The 19,864-nt window shown below is 38.1% G+C and overlaps 2 protein-coding genes across 3 annotated transcripts in view; both read right to left on the reverse strand.

Annotated features, from left to right (window-relative positions):
* MYBBP1A (Myb-binding protein 1A) overlaps positions 1-2,307 on the reverse strand; it is a 34,552-nt gene extending 32,245 nt beyond the window's left edge. Inside the window, exons 1-7 of the mRNA XM_051217450.1 lie at positions 2,124-2,307; positions 1,897-2,091; positions 1,790-1,861; positions 1,652-1,759; positions 1,490-1,618; positions 1,376-1,456; positions 1,257-1,341 (exon numbers count right to left, since the gene is read on the reverse strand). Of these exons, the coding sequence (XP_051073919.1) occupies positions 1,257-1,341; positions 1,376-1,456; positions 1,490-1,618; positions 1,652-1,759; positions 1,790-1,861; positions 1,897-2,091; positions 2,124-2,240 (787 nt within the window). The 5' untranslated portion in view covers positions 2,241-2,307. The remainder of the gene's footprint in view (positions 1-1,256; positions 1,342-1,375; positions 1,457-1,489; positions 1,619-1,651; positions 1,760-1,789; positions 1,862-1,896; positions 2,092-2,123) is intronic.
* Positions 2,308-17,230: 14,923 nt separating this feature from the next.
* The window catches only part of MS3_00010117 (uncharacterized protein), a gene marked incomplete at its 5' end in the record, with an annotated part of 45,052 nt that continues 42,418 nt past the window's right edge, over positions 17,231-19,864 (reverse strand). Inside the window, 2 exons of one of the 2 annotated variants that reach the window (XM_051218459.1) lie at positions 17,231-18,253; positions 19,251-19,268. In XM_051218459.1, the coding sequence (XP_051073921.1) occupies positions 17,965-18,253; positions 19,251-19,268 (307 nt within the window). In that variant the 3' untranslated portion in view covers positions 17,231-17,964. The remainder of the gene's footprint in view (positions 18,254-19,250; positions 19,269-19,864) is intronic. The other variant, XM_051218458.1, reaches the window with a different exon arrangement.

A 19,864-nucleotide genomic window follows, 5' to 3' on the forward strand; every position in this document is an offset into this window, starting at 1 on the left:
GAACTAACAAATACTTCATAATAAATAACTAATGACGATGACTGCCATCACGACCGTTTAACCAAGATCTTATTTTTTAAAACATCTAAAAAACTGTTCGATATCGGAGACATTCATAGACGGTCTATCTCATGTAGCCCTTATAGTTTTGCAATAGATTATCAAGAATTTAGAAAATACTAATTCAAGTACAAGTTAGCACATAAACACAATTTCTTTTCCAAGGTGACAAACCTCCATAATATGAACGACAAATGACTGTGGTAACTATAACTGACGCCCTTTTGTTTGCCTTTGTCTTGTTGTTCATATATGTGAACAGGAGGAACAGACGACCGACGCACTTAGTAGCATAAGACTCTATTTTGACTACCATTAATTCTTTTTTAGTTTTCATCGTGGTAGCGATGAATGTTTTTCTTAGACTTAAGCCAACGTATGGCGTTTAAAAAGTAACAACTCTGACCTAGTGAAATGAGGCTTTCAATAGCATGTTGAAACTCCCAAGACCCGGAGTTAGTGTCAACCTGAATAGTGTATTTCAAAAACCAAGAATGTGATATACAAATAACATGCTCATGTCACATTTTAGAGATTCGAACACAAGTTTTAAATCGTGAGTTGAGTGATAATCGACCTATCTTGGTGACGATTTACAGTTGGATCCTTTGATGCTTGATAATGCAACGGGAAATTACTGCTGGTTTACGTATGCAAGCATAATTTAATAATAAGAAATACGCCCAACTATAGTCAAGTTAGAAGTCACGAAGTAATTATCTGAATAGTTTGTTAAGAAAATTACAAAAGACCTGAGTATATACTGATAGTTGAGATGGAGCACTGATATTCAAAAAGTAAAAGACCACAACACAGTTCAGAGACTCAAATGATACGGTGAATGTAAAACTGAAGTGAACCGTGGTTATTCTAGAGGTTTAAACGATAACTTGGACAATCCACTACATCAACCAAGTTAGATTTTATGGCAGTGGAACACAGAAATAGGGGTAATTGACCAATAGATTTAACAAAATCTAATCTGACTCACCGCAGACATAACAGCTCTATATTTAAGAAGAAACTAACTAACCAGTTTATACAGTTTTTATGAACACTATGTTAACAAGAAAACCTGTTCTATCAACAATATATCTTCATAATAATCTGTATTAAAAAATTGCTGAAGGATTTTTGGATATCACCTTAGTCAGCTTATCCACATACATAGAAAACCGTTACGTTAAAATGCTCACCTTTGACAGAATCCCAAACAGTACTCAGGATATCGCGCTTTAAAACTTCATCGATTAACCGCATCACAATGGCATCGTGAGAATGCTTGCTAAATAAAGTTAACACGAAAGGTTCTTACAAGAATTCCAAATAAGAGCTTCCTACGATACTGTTTCTCAGATAATTTGAATGCTGGAATATCTAGCTTTTGAAGACGTTTCTGAAAGTACAGTCATATTTATGGATTCAGTACCTGAAAGCGATGCTGAAATGACAGAATGACAAGCAGGAGTTCTCCAGTGATATCCGAGTTTGAAGACATGAGGTTTTGCCATGTTTCTTTCAAAAAACAACTCAATTTTGCGATTAAATGTTTAGGTGCCTAATAAATGTGCATTAACAACTCAAACATTACTTGAAGACTCATTTCCGATATTGCTAAATATGCGGCAGCTCTATGATGAATGGATTTTGTTAACAGGATAATAGGTTGAAGCAATACTTTAGCGAACTCTTCATCAATCTGTTCTTAGTGGCGACAAACACAACGTACCTCCTTTATTCTGCCAGATGCACAAAGCACTCTTGTGCATGATAAGTACGCCGATTTCACAGACGAACGTTCCTGGATTTTATATTAACGAAATATTTGCTATCTACATTTTGAGTGGACGGCTCTGAGGCAAAAACTTGAACACTCATGGATTCCGCTAGTTCTTTGGTTGAGGTTTCCGTTGGAAAATCTTTGAGGTAACGTATAAGACAGTGCTCATAGCTAGAACTCGTAGACTCATCAAACGACTTTAGGCCTTTAACGAGCCTTTGCCTTGTATAGGTGAAGTAAGTGGTTTTCACCTAGTCTATTTAATTTGTTTGGATTAACCTACTTCACCCGTTTTACTACTTAACAAATCTACCAGCTTGTTGGAGGCTTCTATTCTTTGGTTTTCATCTCTAGCTGATAATCCCCAGAACAGATCCAAAAAAGTACGGTCAGTTTGCATAACGTGATTCTCTGAGTCGTGACCTTCGAGAACAAATTTGTAGTCAACCCCAGAAGGTCACCAAGAGTTCAAACTTTCGAAATTTATTGAGCAAAACCATGTATTGTTTATACTTTCGATCTTAAGCATGGTTAAGGGAGTCGTTTTTCATGGAACTATGTTGTTCGTTCATCGACTCTTCTTCTTCGATGAGAGGAGTATCCTTTATAATAATTGTGTAAATGAGTATTCACGCAATATAAGCTTTTGCTTAATAGTGTTCTGGGTCTAGTAACAGTGGACCACTGATTCCTTCAATTGGGGGACCTGGGTATGTTTGACAAGCGGGACGTGAAGGTTAGCAAATAACAATAAAATAACGTCACAAGTCCTCGAGAATGTTTTAGGTTTTCTATTTTCCTCGCTCCTCACCAACGACACAAATCTCTCAAAGTACACGAAGTCTCTTGAAGGACTCCTGAGATTTTTCGTCTACTATCTCAGCTGATATCGAATCCCAGTACTTCACTACTCATGAATATTAGGTGTACTAAAATAAGAATCTTAGAATTTGGTAATTTCGTGATGAGATCATTTGAACAAAGTGATTTATTTCTACTATCATCCTGCTATAAGGAAACAGTTACAGGTCTTCATTATTCTACAATAAGCTTAGCTTAGACACAAGATTCCAATAACCCTGAGGAATTCGAGCTGTTGGAGGCTGATGAAGTTTGAGATTATCCTAAGTTGAATAACTTGGCGAAACCACCACCTTCCAAACTGACGATCATTAGTTTGGTTTCCAGTAATAGCCGTGGTATGGTAAGTAAAAGAACAAACTGGAGTGAAAAGAAGTAAATAATAAGAATGTGCGCGTAAAACAAGAACATAGGTATCTAGGAGGATGATCAAGGTAATGAAAACAACACGAACAGAGGTGATGTGTTTGTGTTGATTGATAATTCCTGTGTAAAAGAAATTTTTATTTTACTCCACTCTCATCTTCAGAATGCAATTCCTTAAGATTTTCCGACGGAGAACTCTTTAACTTGGACGGTGGTCCATATGAGATTGTCGAAGTAAAAAATGGAAAATCCTAGGGAATACTAGTCAACTTGCTAAGTTTAACTACCTCAAGTTATCATGCAACCATTCTCATGGAGTCAGTATTAAAGTGAACAGAAACTAATTGAATTAGAAAGCTTTTGAAAGTTTCATGAAACGATCTGAATTTTGAAATGTGACCAGAAACGATATTGAAAGTGATAAAACTGACATTTATCGGTGAAAATACTCATGAATCGCTTAAGATCTGGCTTTTTTTAAATGATCAGTTTGATTATCATATGAGACTCCCAAGGGTTTATTACTCATTTATGTTAACTGTGCCAGTTTCGGATACACTGAGGGATCAATGTTCTATAAGATAGTAGAACATAATAATTAGAATTTTCGAGCTTCCATACTTAAACTACAGAAATATGCCGCAAAACGTAACTTCAGAGTCCAGTTGCGAATTCCGCTCCATGATCAATCGATTATTGGGATGGAAATATACTCATCGTTGTCACACCAACTTGGTGTATCCTGGGTCAGAATAACGGCCATGTAATCAATGAGTTTGTCTCATAACGTAATGTGATTTTTATTAAAAAAGTAGATTGTATTGAGTCATGGCTGTACTTTTTACTCACTATATAGGACTGTATTACGCCGGATGTACATTACATGCTGGAATGGTATCCTAAGTCATAAAAAGCTCATTAAAAGCCGTGGTTGTTTTGAAATAGAGCGTAAACGATTAATGTCACTGAAGAAAGTTTTGTTGTTCTGTAAACTGTTATGATGCCTAAAAGACTGTCGCCATCGGCCTGTGTTAGATAAGTCTTGCTGGCTTATAGTTTGTTTTTGTGGTTTAAAGACTTAGTTATTTATAACCATCTACTTTAAGTTGCATGTCTGTTCAAATGAAACAATAATGACGACACCTGTTTAGTTTAGTATACATGACTGTCATATAATTCAGTTTTATCAAAATAGTTATAGTGCTTGAAGGAAAAAATGAAGCACATCATTTAAATGAGTAAAGTTACTCAATTTTTTCACTTCCATTAGTGTGCTCGAAATTGGAAAACGATCAGTATGAAATTATGTGTACTTTAAAGTGTAACAAGCTCCTTGGAGTTAGATTTGAGAACTTAGAACTTGCATATCACAGGCGGAATCGGTAGGATATGACAGTGGTGCATCATATTTATTATATTCTTCATCGCCCTGATGCATCACTAATTCATTTCATTAATAAATTACACGTAAGATAGTAGTGACCTTGGCCAACAGTTCTCTTACAAGCATAGGAAAAGCACCTCGGATGCTGCTGCAGTCATATATCATAAAATGGTTTTTATTTTGGCTGAAGGTGATAGGTATGATCGGTGTGTATTTGTAGACTATGCGTCTGACTTTGACTATATTTCAAGATCACTGCCATTGAACAATGTCCTCGGCGATAACATCGATGGCTGGATAAACAAGTGCCTGTGTTGTTACTTCCCTGGAAAAGAGCAGTATACAGTCCTGGAGGAGGCGTGTTCTACGTTATTTAAATGCAGCCAGCTGTGAACAAACATCAAAAATCTTTTAACAACTAGAAAATTTAGTCTACCATACACTAACTCTGCTTGCACATCTCGTAAAACGAGACGCAAATACATCAGAATACATAAATAGTAATCGAAGGATAAAAGGTGTATAATGCGGTATTAAGCACGTACTATGCTTTGCACAAATTGTAATAGATGGCCTTATCTTTGACCAATATTCATGAACATATTAGCAAATCACGGTCATGTTAATTCATCTTTACTCAAAGACATGTAACTTGTTCATCTGATTATTCTATGCATTTAACTTAATCCAATACTATTTGTTTATTCACAATGTAAGAGTATTGAACTCTTACATATCTTGCAAAAATTTTGTAGTCAGAATCGTAGTCATGTGAAACTAATCACAAAAGGCCACTCTAACATCATCTTTTGGAAGTTTTCTAAAAATACAGACTGGATGTTCACTTTAATCTAACAACCGCTTCCACCGCTTATAATTTACTTGTTTTACCGTTTAATAAGAAAAATTGACAGGGAATGCAGATCAGCATTGTCAATGTCAGAGTTATAAATGAAATCGTGGTGCAAACGTTTGCTTAATATTCTATTGCTAACGAAATTATCTGTTGATAAATTCGTAAGAAATCCATGAAACACAAGCCTCTTAGCATCTAGTTCATATGTAGTGGGCGACACTTAGAAGTAATACAGGACACACATTTTTCATTTCTTGAAGTACCTACAGACTCGAGCCTTAGCATACATTAACAAACGAGACGGATTGTTGCAAACTTACCTTCTTACAACCTATCTCATCTATCATGGCGCGTCACTATAGTCGGTTGATTTACACGTGAAATCCCCACCCTAACAGAATCTGTGTCTAATCTCATAGTTGTTTACTCGAATGCCCTATGATATGTGAGCAATATCTCTAATATACTGATGGATTGCTGGCAAAATATATACACCGGTCTACTCTCTCTGGACATACGGAAACAATCACAAAGCCAAAAGAGACAAATACTCTCCTTGAGAGATCCGAAACCTTGATTTCATGTAAGAGGTCTAAATGGTTCAAATGGTTTTGGATGGAATAGAAGAAGCTTTCGCTTAACGAGCCTCCGTTTCTAGAAGCAGTGGATCACCAATACCTGCAGGCTGGAACCACCGTTATTATCCGACATGTCTAAGGTAAGGTCAACCAGACGGCGTATGCATTATCTTGGCTAGAAATGAACAGATTACAGCAATATACAGCAAATTTCAAGGCGTCGAAAGACTATAGAATTATGGTCTACTTCGTTATTACTACTGCTCTTATAATGGACCTAATGCTAAAATGGTAGATTTGTCATGATTTAACTGCCTAATCCATGAGATCTTACGTGGAAGTCACACCATTATCTATACTGAATAATCGTACCGTAACAACCACCAATATATGATGGAGAACACACTTAGGCTAAAGATAGAAAAAATATATTTGATATGAATAAAAGACATAAGAAAATGCTGAAGAATGACCATGCCTGCAAGGTGGAGCAATGTCATCCGATGAACTGAATTCATTATTCCCGCCCTTTCCATCTTTGGGTTGTCTCCGCGTTAAATGTTGAACATCTGTTTTTCCAGTTGTCTCGTGTTCAGCTTTGAGGATTGTGTGGTTAGGGCTTAATACCACTACACTACTCTCCCATCAGAATCAACGTGACGTTGGTAAAATACCAAACTGAGTGCGACTGTCGCGCACTGGAGGTTACCAAGAATAATAAGAATCCTCCGGGTATCGATAAGCTGATAGATAAATCAGAAAGAAGGCGACAGCAACTGGCTGGGAAATGTACGTTTCTGTTTCGAAATGTTTGGTTTGATTCTTAACGCGCGCAAAATAAAATTTTAGTTGAAGATTATTTGAGCTAAACAAAGTTGGATTATGATAATTGAGAATGATTTCGTGTAGATATATTTTAAGTTGTCGTAAAATGCATAGTAATAGCTGATGGTTAATAACTTTTAGGCAGTAGAAGTATTTTGTGTTTATAAAAATAAAAAACAATGTTGTGTTGGTATTACCTTAGGTTCAAATTAAAAAGTCCGTCGACATTTATGGTGGCATGATGTTCCTATGAGTTTGTTTCCGATCGCATCTGCATTAGTAGACTAACTGAATGAACAAAAGTATAGCCGTAGAAAAGAGGGACTCCAACCAGTGTTCCAGTTAGCACGTTATGTTTGATACTGTTATTTAGTCACGGGAAGATTTTCTCAACCTCATTATTACTTAACCGTGACAGAACCTAGTGAAGATGCCACAGGTATTTGGAGTTTGAAAACGCTTTAACCAGTAACACCTTATAATATGAATCGTACCCACCAAGTGAAATCAAAAGACAGAAGCGAGGAGGTTCGAAGATATATTTGATAGGCTACCAATATATCGAGGATCGAATGATTTAATCTGGATAGCGATTACAGGGGTTGTTGAGCACGGCGTTCCCACACGTGATTTGGTGCGGATAAATGACCGAGTTCCTTCAGCTAGGTGAGTCCATTAAAACTAATGTGGTCAACATCCGATGTCGAAGACTTACAGAGCTATTTATTTTGGGGATTTATTTACTGCCACACTAGTATTACTACTAATACATACAAATGGTTATCAAAAATTGTTTTTAATGTGTGAAAAGTGAATTAATAGTGTCGATTCCGGATTCATATATCAACACTAAACAGACTATGGATGAGAAAAGCCTTAGTGGTAAAGATGATGTAATCAAGCGACATAGTAAAGTGAATGATTTCCTTGCAGTTACGTTAAGAAAAAGAAAAGTAAGTGAAAAATGATACCTCTGCGGCCGATACTATATCGCAAGTAAAACTTCGCAGCGTGTTAAGACGGACCTCGCTGATAGAGCAGTCATTTTTCATACGTTATGAGAATTTTCTGAACAGGAGCTAAATTCTTGATTTGAACACGACCCCAGCCACATTAAGTCATTAATAAGCAAGCTGCTCTCAGGAGCTGCTTCAGGATTTAGCGTCGGTAAGCTCTATAGAGTGAGACAAAAAGTGGATTCAGAAGGTATACTGAAAACATGCCACCAAAATGTTACATATGCTTCTGCTGAAGAAAGAGACGTAATACTGGGAAACTCATGCAAGCTGACCGGAATCGGAATATATGTCTGTGAGCATTCCAGCCTGCTTGGTCGTATTAAGAGACGGTCGGCAAAGGTAGAAATGAATGAGCGCCACCGAGACAGTGACAAAACCTTGTACTTAAGTCTATTCACATTGCAAATGTTCGGAGTAAAACAATTCCCAAACCACTCTGGGTGTTAAGGGGCAGTTACTCACAGAGTTGAAGGTGTGCTATACAAGTGCTCGCAGCCTACAAGATAAAATGGCGGAGCTCAAGCCAATGACGGACATAGAAGATCTTGATGTCATTGCTGTTTCAGAAACATGACAGTGAAATTCAGTCGGTTGGATTTTTACCCTGTAGGATTGATAGATTAAACGGTAGGGGAGATGGGGTAATCCTGCACACGAAAAGTACATTAACCATATGAGCTGTCGAGACAGTGGCACATAATTAGATAATATGTGAATTGGTGAGTCGTAGTCCGAAATTTAAACGGTGAGATATTGAATTAGGTGTAGTATACCGCAGTCCAGAATGTGTAGTAGATGATTTTAACCTAAGTTAACATAAGTCCTGGTGTAATAGACGTAAAAGCCTTATAGTAGGTGACTTTAATGCATCTTATATAAACTGAGTGATCTTAGAAGTAGAGTCATCAACAACACAAGTTGATTGTAAATTGTTAGAAACCACAATTTTCCTAGCCTTAATAATAATAAATCTACAGTTAAGATCTTTGAAGCCCGGATAATATATGAAATATGGTTAGCCCAATCTGTAATCAGGCATCCTAAAGGAATGTTCTCGTACCCGAATTACAGAACAAGGACGCAGCATTGAATTCCCAACCTAATTGTTGAAAAGAGTGTATTTTAAATGATAGAGGGTGATCAAGAAAAAGCGTAGGCAATGGCAAACTATTTCGGGACATTTTTCACTCAGGAGCCTCTGTAGTGGCATTGGACCCTAACCACACAATCCTCGAAGCTGAACACGAGATGACTGGGAAAACAGATACTTAATATTTAACGCGAAGCCATTAACCAAATGTTGTTACCATGCATTTTAATGTGATTTGTTAAAATATCGTTCTTCCTTGTTATAATCTCGCTATACTTGCTGTATAAGTAATGTTCATGTGGGTTTTCATTTTAAGCGTGTTAAGCATAAAAACATGTTTTAAAGTTATTACATGTATTTCCCGATCAGTTGTCGCCCCATTTTTGATTTATTTTTTAGCTTACCAATACCTAGGTGATTCATATTAATCTTAGTAACCACCGGCGCGCGATAATCTCATTCAATTTGGTATCGAACCAGAATCACGTTTATTCTGGTTGGAGAGTAGTATAGTGGCATTGGGCACTAACCACACAATCCTCAAAGCTGAACACGAGACAACTGGAAAAATAGATAGTTAACACTTAACGCGAAGAAAAACCCAACGATGGAGAGGGCGGGAACAATGTGTTGAATTAATTCGGGTTGATCGGATGGCATTGTTCGGCCTTGGAGACGTGGTCCCTGTTGAATGCTATCTTATATCTTTTATTCATGTTAAATATATTGTCCTATCTCTGGCTTAAGGTTGTTCTCCATCATGTATTGGTAATCGTTACGATGCGATGAGTTGGTGTAGACGATGTATTATTATTATTTATTTGTTTATTTGAACACATAAATATTGGAACAAGAGAGCGCCAATATATATGCCCCACACAAAACAACGAGAATTCGAAGAGAAAAAAGAAAAAAGGTAAGGAGCGCAAGAAAAAAGAGAACAATAACGAAGAGATTGGCGTAAGATAGTGTGGTAGTAATGAGGGAACGGAAAGGTACAATCGGAAGAAATCTTTCAGGTAAGGAAGACACAACCACTTTTTATGAAGAAAGTAAAAGAAGGTTACAGCAGGATCGCCACTGGCTTCTATTCTGGGCCATATCTGATAACGTCTCTAGCCACTGTGTAGCACCATCTCTCAGACCCCAACCAGGGAGTCGTGAAGGACCGACAGAAGTCAGTCCTTTGCATCTTTCTTTCATACCACGACACTATGTCATACACTGACCAGCTCTCCGCTTTTTCCAACCAGTCCCAGAGTCGGAAAATAATGCACGACGTGGAATTCTCTGGGACGACATTCGGAGAACATGTCCAGGCCACCGAAGTCGGTGTTTCAAGATGGTGACACCAATCGAATTATCATCTCTGTGCCCGAGCACACGATGCCGAACCTCTGCATTACTAACATGGTGTTGCCACTGAATGTCAGCAATCCTTCGGAGACAGCGATGATCGAACACAGAGTCGTCTAACATCCTCAACTCGGAGAGGCTAGGTTTCACAAACGTAGTGCAAAACTGCTCTCACCGACGCGTTGTAGATCCGACCTTTTACAGCCAGACTAACATCACGAAGGCGCCAAAGGTGGCCCAGATTGGCATAAGCCGCTCTGGCTTTCACTATACGTGCATTGATCTCATCACTCACACCCCCACCAGCACTTATGCAGCTACCCAGATACACGAACTTCTCAACTACGTCTATCTGCTCACCATCCAGGGTGAGTACAGGATTAGAATCCTGCCAGTCTTGTAAAAGTACTTTGCACTTCGAAGGTGCAAAGCACATACCATACCTACGGACACTGATTGCCAACTGATTAAGTGCGGATTGCATGCCTTGAGCATTATCGCACAGTAAGACAATATCGTCCGCATACTCAAGGTCAAGAAGTCTTTCTCCAGGCAACAGATCCACACCATCATTACTTACATCCATCAGAGCTGTTTCCAGAATGTCATCGATGGCAAAGTTGAAGAGGAATGGTGAGATTGGGCAACCCTGCCTAACCCCACTGCTCGAATGGAACAATGGAGAGAGGTGGTTGTATGCCCTCACTCTGTCTGAGGTGTTTTTATATAGGGCTTTTAGGATGTTAATAAACTTCTCAGGCACACCCTTCTTCAATAGACAATCCCAGAGAACAGTCCTGTCCAACGAATCGAAGGCAGCCCTGATGTCAAGAAACACTACAATTGTTGGCCTTTGAAAAGTATGGCGGTGTTCTAACATTTGGCGGAGGTTGAAGATATGATCAATACATCCTCGACCGGGACGAAACCCAGCCTGCTCTTCACGAGTCAATCTTTCTCGGGTTTCGAACAACCTTAGTCATAAAGTCACCACCATCTTTAAAAGGAACCGGAGGTAGGTCATCTGGGCCAGGTGATTTGTAACGCTTCAAGAGTTGGAGTTCCTTGCGGGCTTCCGCCTCATTTGGTGGATCAGTCGCCACCGGCCATGGAGGGCAGGACAGTCTGACCGATGTTGCCGGAGCAGCAGGCCAGTTGAACTACCCTTCGAAAAATTCTGCCCATCGTCCAAGACGTCGATGGATGTTAGTGATTGGCATCCCATCATCCTCGCAGATTGTTTCGCTCACACCAGACTTCTTGCTGCCAGTGGCTCGGATGAGTTGGAAGTTACCAGATGCCGCTGCTGTCAAACTCACGGTCACCCGGAGTAGACCGACGGGCTTCAATGAGTTGTAAGGAACCTGGAGAAACCCAGTGCTTAAAAGCGGGACGTTTCGCAAACCCACAACTGACTGTTCTCGCCATTTTCATGGCGTCATGCAATTGCAACCAATGCTCATCTATACTTCTCGGTGGAATGGTAGCTAGCCTAGAAACTAGCTCGGTTCCATACTTACTAGCAACAGGAGTTGCAACCGACTTGCTAACATCAATCCGTTTGTGGCGGTCATTTCGTTGGCCACTGAAAAGTAAGGTAAGATCGGCGCAGACCAAGGCATGGTCAGAGTCCAGATAGGTGCTCCAAAAGGAGCGGCAGTCTTGTACACAACCACGCCAGCGGTAGCTCATCGCGATGTGATCAATCTGAGTCCAGGCTTGAGATGCAGAGGGAGGACGCCAGGTGGCACATCGGCGATGACTGTGCCGAAAGTTAGTGCTAGCCAGAAACAGGTTGTGGTCTGTGCACAGTTGCAGTAGACGGTCCCCGTTATCTGACCTGCGACCAACGAGTCCCCATCGCCACCTAAACGACTCTCTTCTGTGCCTAGACGCCCGACCTGGGCATTCAAGTCTCCGGCTAGTACTACAATATCTGTCGAACGCACTTTCTGGAGAAGAACTGATAACTGGTGGTAAAACTCATCCTTGATTGCATCCGGGCTGCAATCTGTCGGGGCATAGGCGGAGATGACGAAAAGACATCGTTTCTCACGCCGATTTCTTCTCACTTTGATGGAACTTTCTAATCTAACAGCACATAACCGACTGTTAATGGGGATCCACTCGACTAGTGCTGCCTCAGCTCTAGCGCTTAGTGCGACACCAACGCCAGCAAGACCAGACGAAGATGCCACAGGGTCCCCGGATAAGCGCACGTAAAACAAGCTTTTCGAAGCGACAGATGGAGATCGAATTTGTAGTACTTCGCCAGAGTCTTGAATACGGGTCTCGGATAGACAACAAACATCAATATTAAGACTTTCCAAAGACATAGCCAGCCCTATCTGTTGTCCGACCTGCATAAATGTGCGAATGTTGAAGGCAGCCAGTTTGAATGTTGCATGTGGTTTCAGAAAAACCGCTTCAGTACTCATATTCAGTGGAAACATACAATTTTCAACCGGACAGTGACTCGAGAACGTTTAGATACAGTCGAATTTCCATCAAAGACGAGCCGCTGTATAAGTATAAAAGAGGGTGAATAATGTGGAAAATAATAATAATAATAATAATAATAACAATAATTACAATAATAGTAGTAATAATAATAATAGTATTAATAATGATAATAATAATAATAATGACAATAATAGTAATGATAATAATTTTAACTATTTGATTGTTTTTCGAAGCGAGAAAAGTAGTTTCCATAGATATAGAGAGTTCATCATTTGCGTGTGGGCTGTGATACTGCCCGGGTGCCCAGACCGAAGCAGGTGGTTATCTTAGGGGCCACTCCCGAGCCTTTGACCTAAAGGTCTGATCCACAAGGCAGTGGAGCATCGTAAGATGTAATCCCATGGTAGCCGGTGACCAACGATTGGTTCATACGCCATTTGTTCCCGCAGGATACTGGAGCCAGCCCACGTGCACCATTGTTTTGGAATCCGGTTAAAGCGCCGGACATTCGCTTTTCGTCCTCTCATTTTCGTAAACAACACCCCCGCCACGAGAAGGCAATGAGTAGGACTTCCCTGGCAGAGGCTGTATACGCGTGGCCATGTGAGAGCATTTCGAGAGGGAGAGCGGACTCTCCCCACTCTCGGCCATACCAGGGCATTCAGGGGCTGGAGGCCTCGCCGAGACACGAACTGGGGTCTCTGGATTCAGAGTCCAGAGTGCTAACCGCCACACTACGAGGCGATGATGTGACTTCCACGTAAGATCTTATAGATTAAACAGTTATGTCGTTAAAAATTTACAATTTTAGGATTAGGCCTATTATTAGAGAAGTACTAATAATGAGGTAAACCGTATTTCTACACGTCTTTTAGACGAACAGCTAGACTTAAACACAGAATCAACAAACCGTCTGCTTACTGTGGACTTCGACAGAGTCGATGTACTTAAGGCTATTGGCACTTTAGAGACGGAAATGTCAACAGAACCGGATGAACTACATTCTGAAATCTCGTAATAAATTGCACAATATATTACTGCTCCATTGACTACTATGTTCAATATGTCACTTCGTTAAGGTGTGTTACCTTTAAGAGTAGAAGACACCCGTAAGCTACTAGTATTTGACCACAGACGCCTTAGAAATATTGCTGGCGTCTGTTGGGATCACCGGGTAACTAATAGTGAGGTTAGACGCAGGTTATTAGGGAAGGATGGTAAATCAGTTGATGAGGTTGTGAATCTTCATCGACTGAGATGGTTGGGCCACGTGTTACGTATGCCCGAACACCGATTACCACGTCGTACAATGCTAACGGGTGTTAGGGATGGTTGGAAGAGAATAAGGGGCGGCCAAACCAAAACGTGGCATCAGTGCTTGAATACACTAACCTCTAGTCTGAGCCATGTTGGTAGATGCAGACTACTTGGATGTCCTGGAAAAGGTACATTGAAATATACCAGTGGAACCCCAGACCTACTGGGTTTACTATACAAAGAGCGGCTTGGAAAGCTAGACCTCTTTACTCTGGCTTTTCACAGATTAAGAGGTGACCTGGCTTTGATGTGTAGGGTACTAAGAAGCGATTTTGGACCTAATATATCCTCTCTTTTTCTTCCTACCAGATTGGGATAAATAGAGAACATAGCAGGCAAGTAGAAATGCCAAGAACAAACAAAATACACGTGGCATACAAGTTGTCCTCGATTTTTGGGACATGTTACTAGAGGTAGTGGCATTCGCACCTTCACTTGACTCATTCAACAGAAGACTAGACACTCACAGAAGCATACTAGAAGTGAAATATCATAGTCCGTAGACTTTCTATCCTTACTTAACAAGTCTGAATCCTAATCTGAAATGCTTTAACCGTTGTAAAATGGGGTACATTAAGGGGATTTGTAGAGTTACTGTTCGTTTTCCACTAGTGATGACAATCCCTGTAGTTCAAATTTTTTAGGTTTGGTTTTTCTAATGACCGTGTATCTTTGTCCACGATTTTGAAAGGTAATGTCCATATTTGAAAGTGATTATATAGCTCTCTTGGTTTAATCCATGACTTTATTTTTGACACAAGATGTCTAGAGTCCATTATTTCATTTTAGAAAATTTAAATCTTTAGATTTTAATGTTGTAGTACGACCCACTGAAGTCTCATTATTGGGCATTACTGCACAAAATCTGTTAATGAGATGCTTTGGGTTGCTAATAAGAGACGATTGCTCTTCATAGATGCCTTGTGTGTTTTTAGTTAGTGAAAATGTCTGTGAATGCTGGGTATAATAAATTTGAAAAGGCTTAAAATGGAGTTTTCTTTATTAGTTTCTAAAGAAAAGTCTGGTGCTTTGCCTAAAGATTTGATAGCTGAATGTGATAAGTGCAGTGGAGGTAAGAAAATTCGGCTCATAAAACTTGAAGTACAGGGTGATCCAACTTTTCTTAAAAGACGAATAATCCCTTATGGTCCTTGAGAAACAGTAAATAAGACATAGGACAATTTGTGTGCTAAACGTGTAATTGAACCGATTCGGTTTTTAGTATGAGGTTGCAGTGGCTGTGCTTCGTTGACCAATCACCCTCGTAACCTTTACCGTATAATCCTCAACGGTGTTTGAAATCAGAAGGCAAAGAGAAGCAGCAACTACAGTTTTATTAGCAGATAAATCAGACCACAAAACAGAGAGGCAAATGAATGAGTCAGCGAACTGAGAGTGTAGAGTGTAAATGTACGTCTATAAATATAGGGAAATGAATAGATCATCGAATCAGTTAAGCAGCTAATAATAAAGCTAGCAGGATGGATAGATGCGTAGGCGGTAGGCAAAGTTCAAGCATACATATTTCATACAAGCACAACAACAATAAATGTACAATAAGTTGTTACAGTACGGATGACTTTGTCTGCTAAAAAGTTAACAAAAGGGCTTAACCGAGTTAAATGAGAACAAACTCAGTTGCACGTGAGTTGGTATAAGATGCTCCTACTGTGATGCTATTGGAGTATGATGACAATAACCCTAGAATATTTGGTGACTACAGGTTAACACTGAACCACCGTTTGTTGAAACAAACGTGCACGACGGTAGAAGCTGAAGATATTTTAAATCGGCCTCATGTTTCTAAAGTGTTCTCAAAAGTTGACTTAAAAGGTGCTTATCTTCGAATTCCTTTAGATCATCCTTCATCTATTTGGACAACATTTAACATTGCCTTTGGTGTATTCAAATACAACTTCCTTCTATATGGTCTAAACTGTTCGCCATCCATATTTCAGGAAGTGATGAATTATGAAGTCAGTGACCTTAAAGGTGTTGAAGTTCATCAAGATGACCTTATTACTCATGGTCCTGATAAAGTAGCTCATGATCAGAGACTTATTGCTTTATTGCATCGTTTAATTGAAAAGAATATAACGGTGAATCCAAATGGGTGTTCGTTTCGTGTATCTATTTTCGAATGTCCTGGATGCCTGTGGACGGTATTGGTTTTAAACCAGATGTGAAGCGATTGGCTCCACTGACAAATAAACTAACTCTGAATACTCTTACACATTTACGTTTACTAGTGGATGCTCTTCAGTACTATTTCCGTTTTATTCCTAATTTACCTTGTTTTGCCAATTGTCTATTTAATATTTTGACATTGAATTCATTCAAATTTGGTGAGGAACAAGTGTCGTGCTTACGAAGTCTGCTAAAGTTCCTTCAAAGTGATGCTGTTCTTCAAAGTTACCCCTCTAGTGTACATTCTATGCTTATTACTGATGCATCACCTGTGGGTATCGGCGCAGTTTTAGAGCAGGAAGGTAGACCAGTTATCTGTGTTTCACACCAAATTACTGTTAATGAACAAGATTATTCACAAACTCAGCGAGAAGAATTATCTGTGTTTTCGGCTGTCAAACGAGTTCAGAAATATTTATTTGGTGACAAATTCACTGTTGTTTCAGATCACGAAGATTTAAAGTTCATTTATAATCCTGAAAAATCCTTAGCACGTTCCTCATCTGCTATGGTTCAACGATGGAGTATTGCTTTGAGTGCCTATGACTATACGATTCAGCACAGAAGTGTCAAATTCAACATAGCGACTACATGTCTCGAAAATCTTTCCACGATAAACCTGTTAATACTGACGACTGTTTGTTAGTACAACCTTTTAACAGTGAGAAATTCAGATCTCTCTAGAGAAACTCGTCGGTACTGTTGATGTATACTCGGTGTCATACGAAAAGGTTGGAATGCTAGTCCAAAACGTATATTTCCTGACTATTTTTCAAAGCGGGACGAGTTATCCACTACTCCTGATGGTATTTTGTATTTTAATGGTCGTGTTGTTATTCCTCCTTCATTATGTAAATCTGCCCTTGAAAATCACTATGATGGACATTTAGGTATTTAGAAAATGAAATCCTCGGCTAGGCTCACATGCTGGTGACCGGAGATAAATGTAGATGTACGTCGTTCAGAACTCATGTCTGTCGACATAAGTAGCATGTAACACCAACCAGAAGAGGAATGCATAGCAGAAAAAGGCTATGAAGGTCAATTTAAAGAAAACAGAAACGGATATAGTAAGGAATTATGACTTGGAAGAACCATACAGAATGTGAAGGTCAAATGATGGAATTTTGCAAATAAATTATTCATTGTATGGTTCGCATATTTTTACTAAGATATTCTTTAATTTTGTATTAAATAATAAATTATTCATCTCCACCTGAGTTCTCGTTTACAACAATTGGATAAATGAGCTTATATTCATTCACTTGATAGTTAGCGTTATAATATCACCAATGATAAATGTATGAGAAATTCAATATCAATATATGGCTTCAAGAAATTGATCATTATTTATGAAGAAAAAATATACATAAAATTTATTATTTTAATTCTCATTGTTACGAATATTATCTGACAAAATAAACGTTAAGGTATGATAAAGCACATTATCTGATATTAAAAAATTGGAAAACAAACTGCAAAAATAAACCAATAAAAAGTGGTTTATATAAAAAAAGAAAAAAAAATGACGTAAAATGTTTATCATCAAAGATTTTTTCTTTAGAAAAAATAGTATGGTGAAATAGTTCAAATAAAAATAATGCTCATAGTTACCATGTTGATAATCTTCTTCTGAATGTGTAAAAAAATAAGTGAACATTTATTTTAGCGAATAAAAAGAAGAGTTAAACAAAACAAGATTTACAATCTACTCATTCATAATATAAGTTGATACATTATTACTATTATTATGATTATTTTCTAGTTGTAAAAAGAGAAGTATTATGTTAAATGTAGACAGATTTTCTTGATATTATTAGTTTTATAATAAATGAGTGTATAATTCTTCATCTGCCGTTTTAACACAAGCGCGTAATTCACAACCAGTACGATGTCGAATAAGACATGATTCATTTAAAAATGTTTTCTGACATAATTGACATCTTAATAATTCTAAACCATGATGACGTTGTTGATGTCGTTTTAAAGAAGTTGAATAAAGAAATTTTGCTGAGCATAAGTTACATGAATAAGGTTTTTCTTTTGTATGTATTCTTAAGTGTCGACTGTAGTTACTTGGTTGGATAAATTCTTTACCGCATGTTTGACAGCTATATTAAAAAAAAGATAATTATGATTAAGAAATGATTATCAAAATATAATGTTATCGAAAAAAAATAAGCCAAAAATACCGTACAACATTAAAGTCATAAATTGGCTGAAATTGATGCTTATCGGAGTAGCTATATGGAAAGACGTCGTGTGGAGCATAAATAATCACACATAATCATACACTACGTCCCATAATATTACTAGGATGATGATACCAAATGACTCATATTTGTATTTCAGGAGCTAAACATTATCCTAACAAGACAGAAATAATAATTACCCATAAAGATGATTTTGTTTTCAACTTTAGTAATCTATAAATAAAAAATCGTGAACTAAACTGTGGAGCTCAAGTTTCAAATTATTTTGTTTAACAGGATAACATTTCCACAACCTACGAACCGACACCACTTAGACAACTGTTGAGAACTACGTGACATTAGATGGCCGTTTCATCTCTATCCAAGATGTCTCAAGAGCGCTACTCAAGATCCTACATGGCATAGATCTTAAGAGCTTCGGGTTTCAGTGGGAATACTAACTTGAATTTAGTGGGGCGGATTACAATTTCATTACATAATAGTTGATGTGATGGACTAGTGAGGGTTTTAGTAGGAAGCTGTAAACTATGAAATAGTCTTACACAAACGGAGGTATTGAATGAGGACCGTACTATATTGAAATTGACTCAAGATGAGAATGTGAAAAATTGCATTTTGAACCAGTGGTTTAAATATGTTGAATTTTCTGCAAAAGTACAGTTGTCAAACTATTCATTAAAATATATAGGCAACATTTAACGTGAATTATACTGTAGATTGTTCAATTTACTAGACAAAGTACCATTATATAATGATTTAGACTGAATGGTTACTATCACAAATAATAATGCCTTCAACTATTCGAATAATATTTACCAATCATGTCAGTGGTAGTCATTTGTCTAGGGGTCCAAATAATAAATCCCATGTTGCTAAGTATAAGAAAGTGACTTACGTATATTTATATCTTGAGCTGTTGTTTAAAAATAGATTATCTCGTCATTAAATAAAAGAGAAAGAAATTAACATCATTTGAATAGAAAGGTCTATGATAATTTTTGAAATAGAAACTGCACAATAACTAAAATGTCCTAGCTTCGAGTAAACTGATTTTTCATCTGAATTATATGAATGTACTGGGCTAATGATAAACTATAAAATAGAGTATAACAAAGTTTTGATTATTAGGATAAATCGCAGCTTGTTCAATATGACTCGATTGGCATTACGGATTAGACAAATTCGCCATTAGTTAATACTTCGATAATCTTCAATAGGAGACCGATATAGTTTGAGGTACTTTAATAGGAGCACCTTAAACTGCAACGGCACGTAAAGCGGGTTCGAATCATATCCAGACCATTAGCTCCTTGAGAATAAACGTATAATCACCAGACAAGTGTCAGCAAATAAGAAACCTACCATCGGTTTCCACTTAAATGTCATATTTGGATAAATCTAGAGAAATATCTGAAAAGTTGAAAATCAGGTCACATGATCTATCTCTTGAAACGTAACTTGTGGAATAAATTTGATACAACTGAGAACGCCTTTTGAGTTATGTCATAC

The sequence above is a fragment of the Schistosoma haematobium genome, chromosome 1 (genome assembly GCF_000699445.3).
Source record: "Schistosoma haematobium chromosome 1, whole genome shotgun sequence".
NCBI classification, from domain to species: domain Eukaryota; kingdom Metazoa; phylum Platyhelminthes; class Trematoda; order Strigeidida; family Schistosomatidae; genus Schistosoma; species Schistosoma haematobium.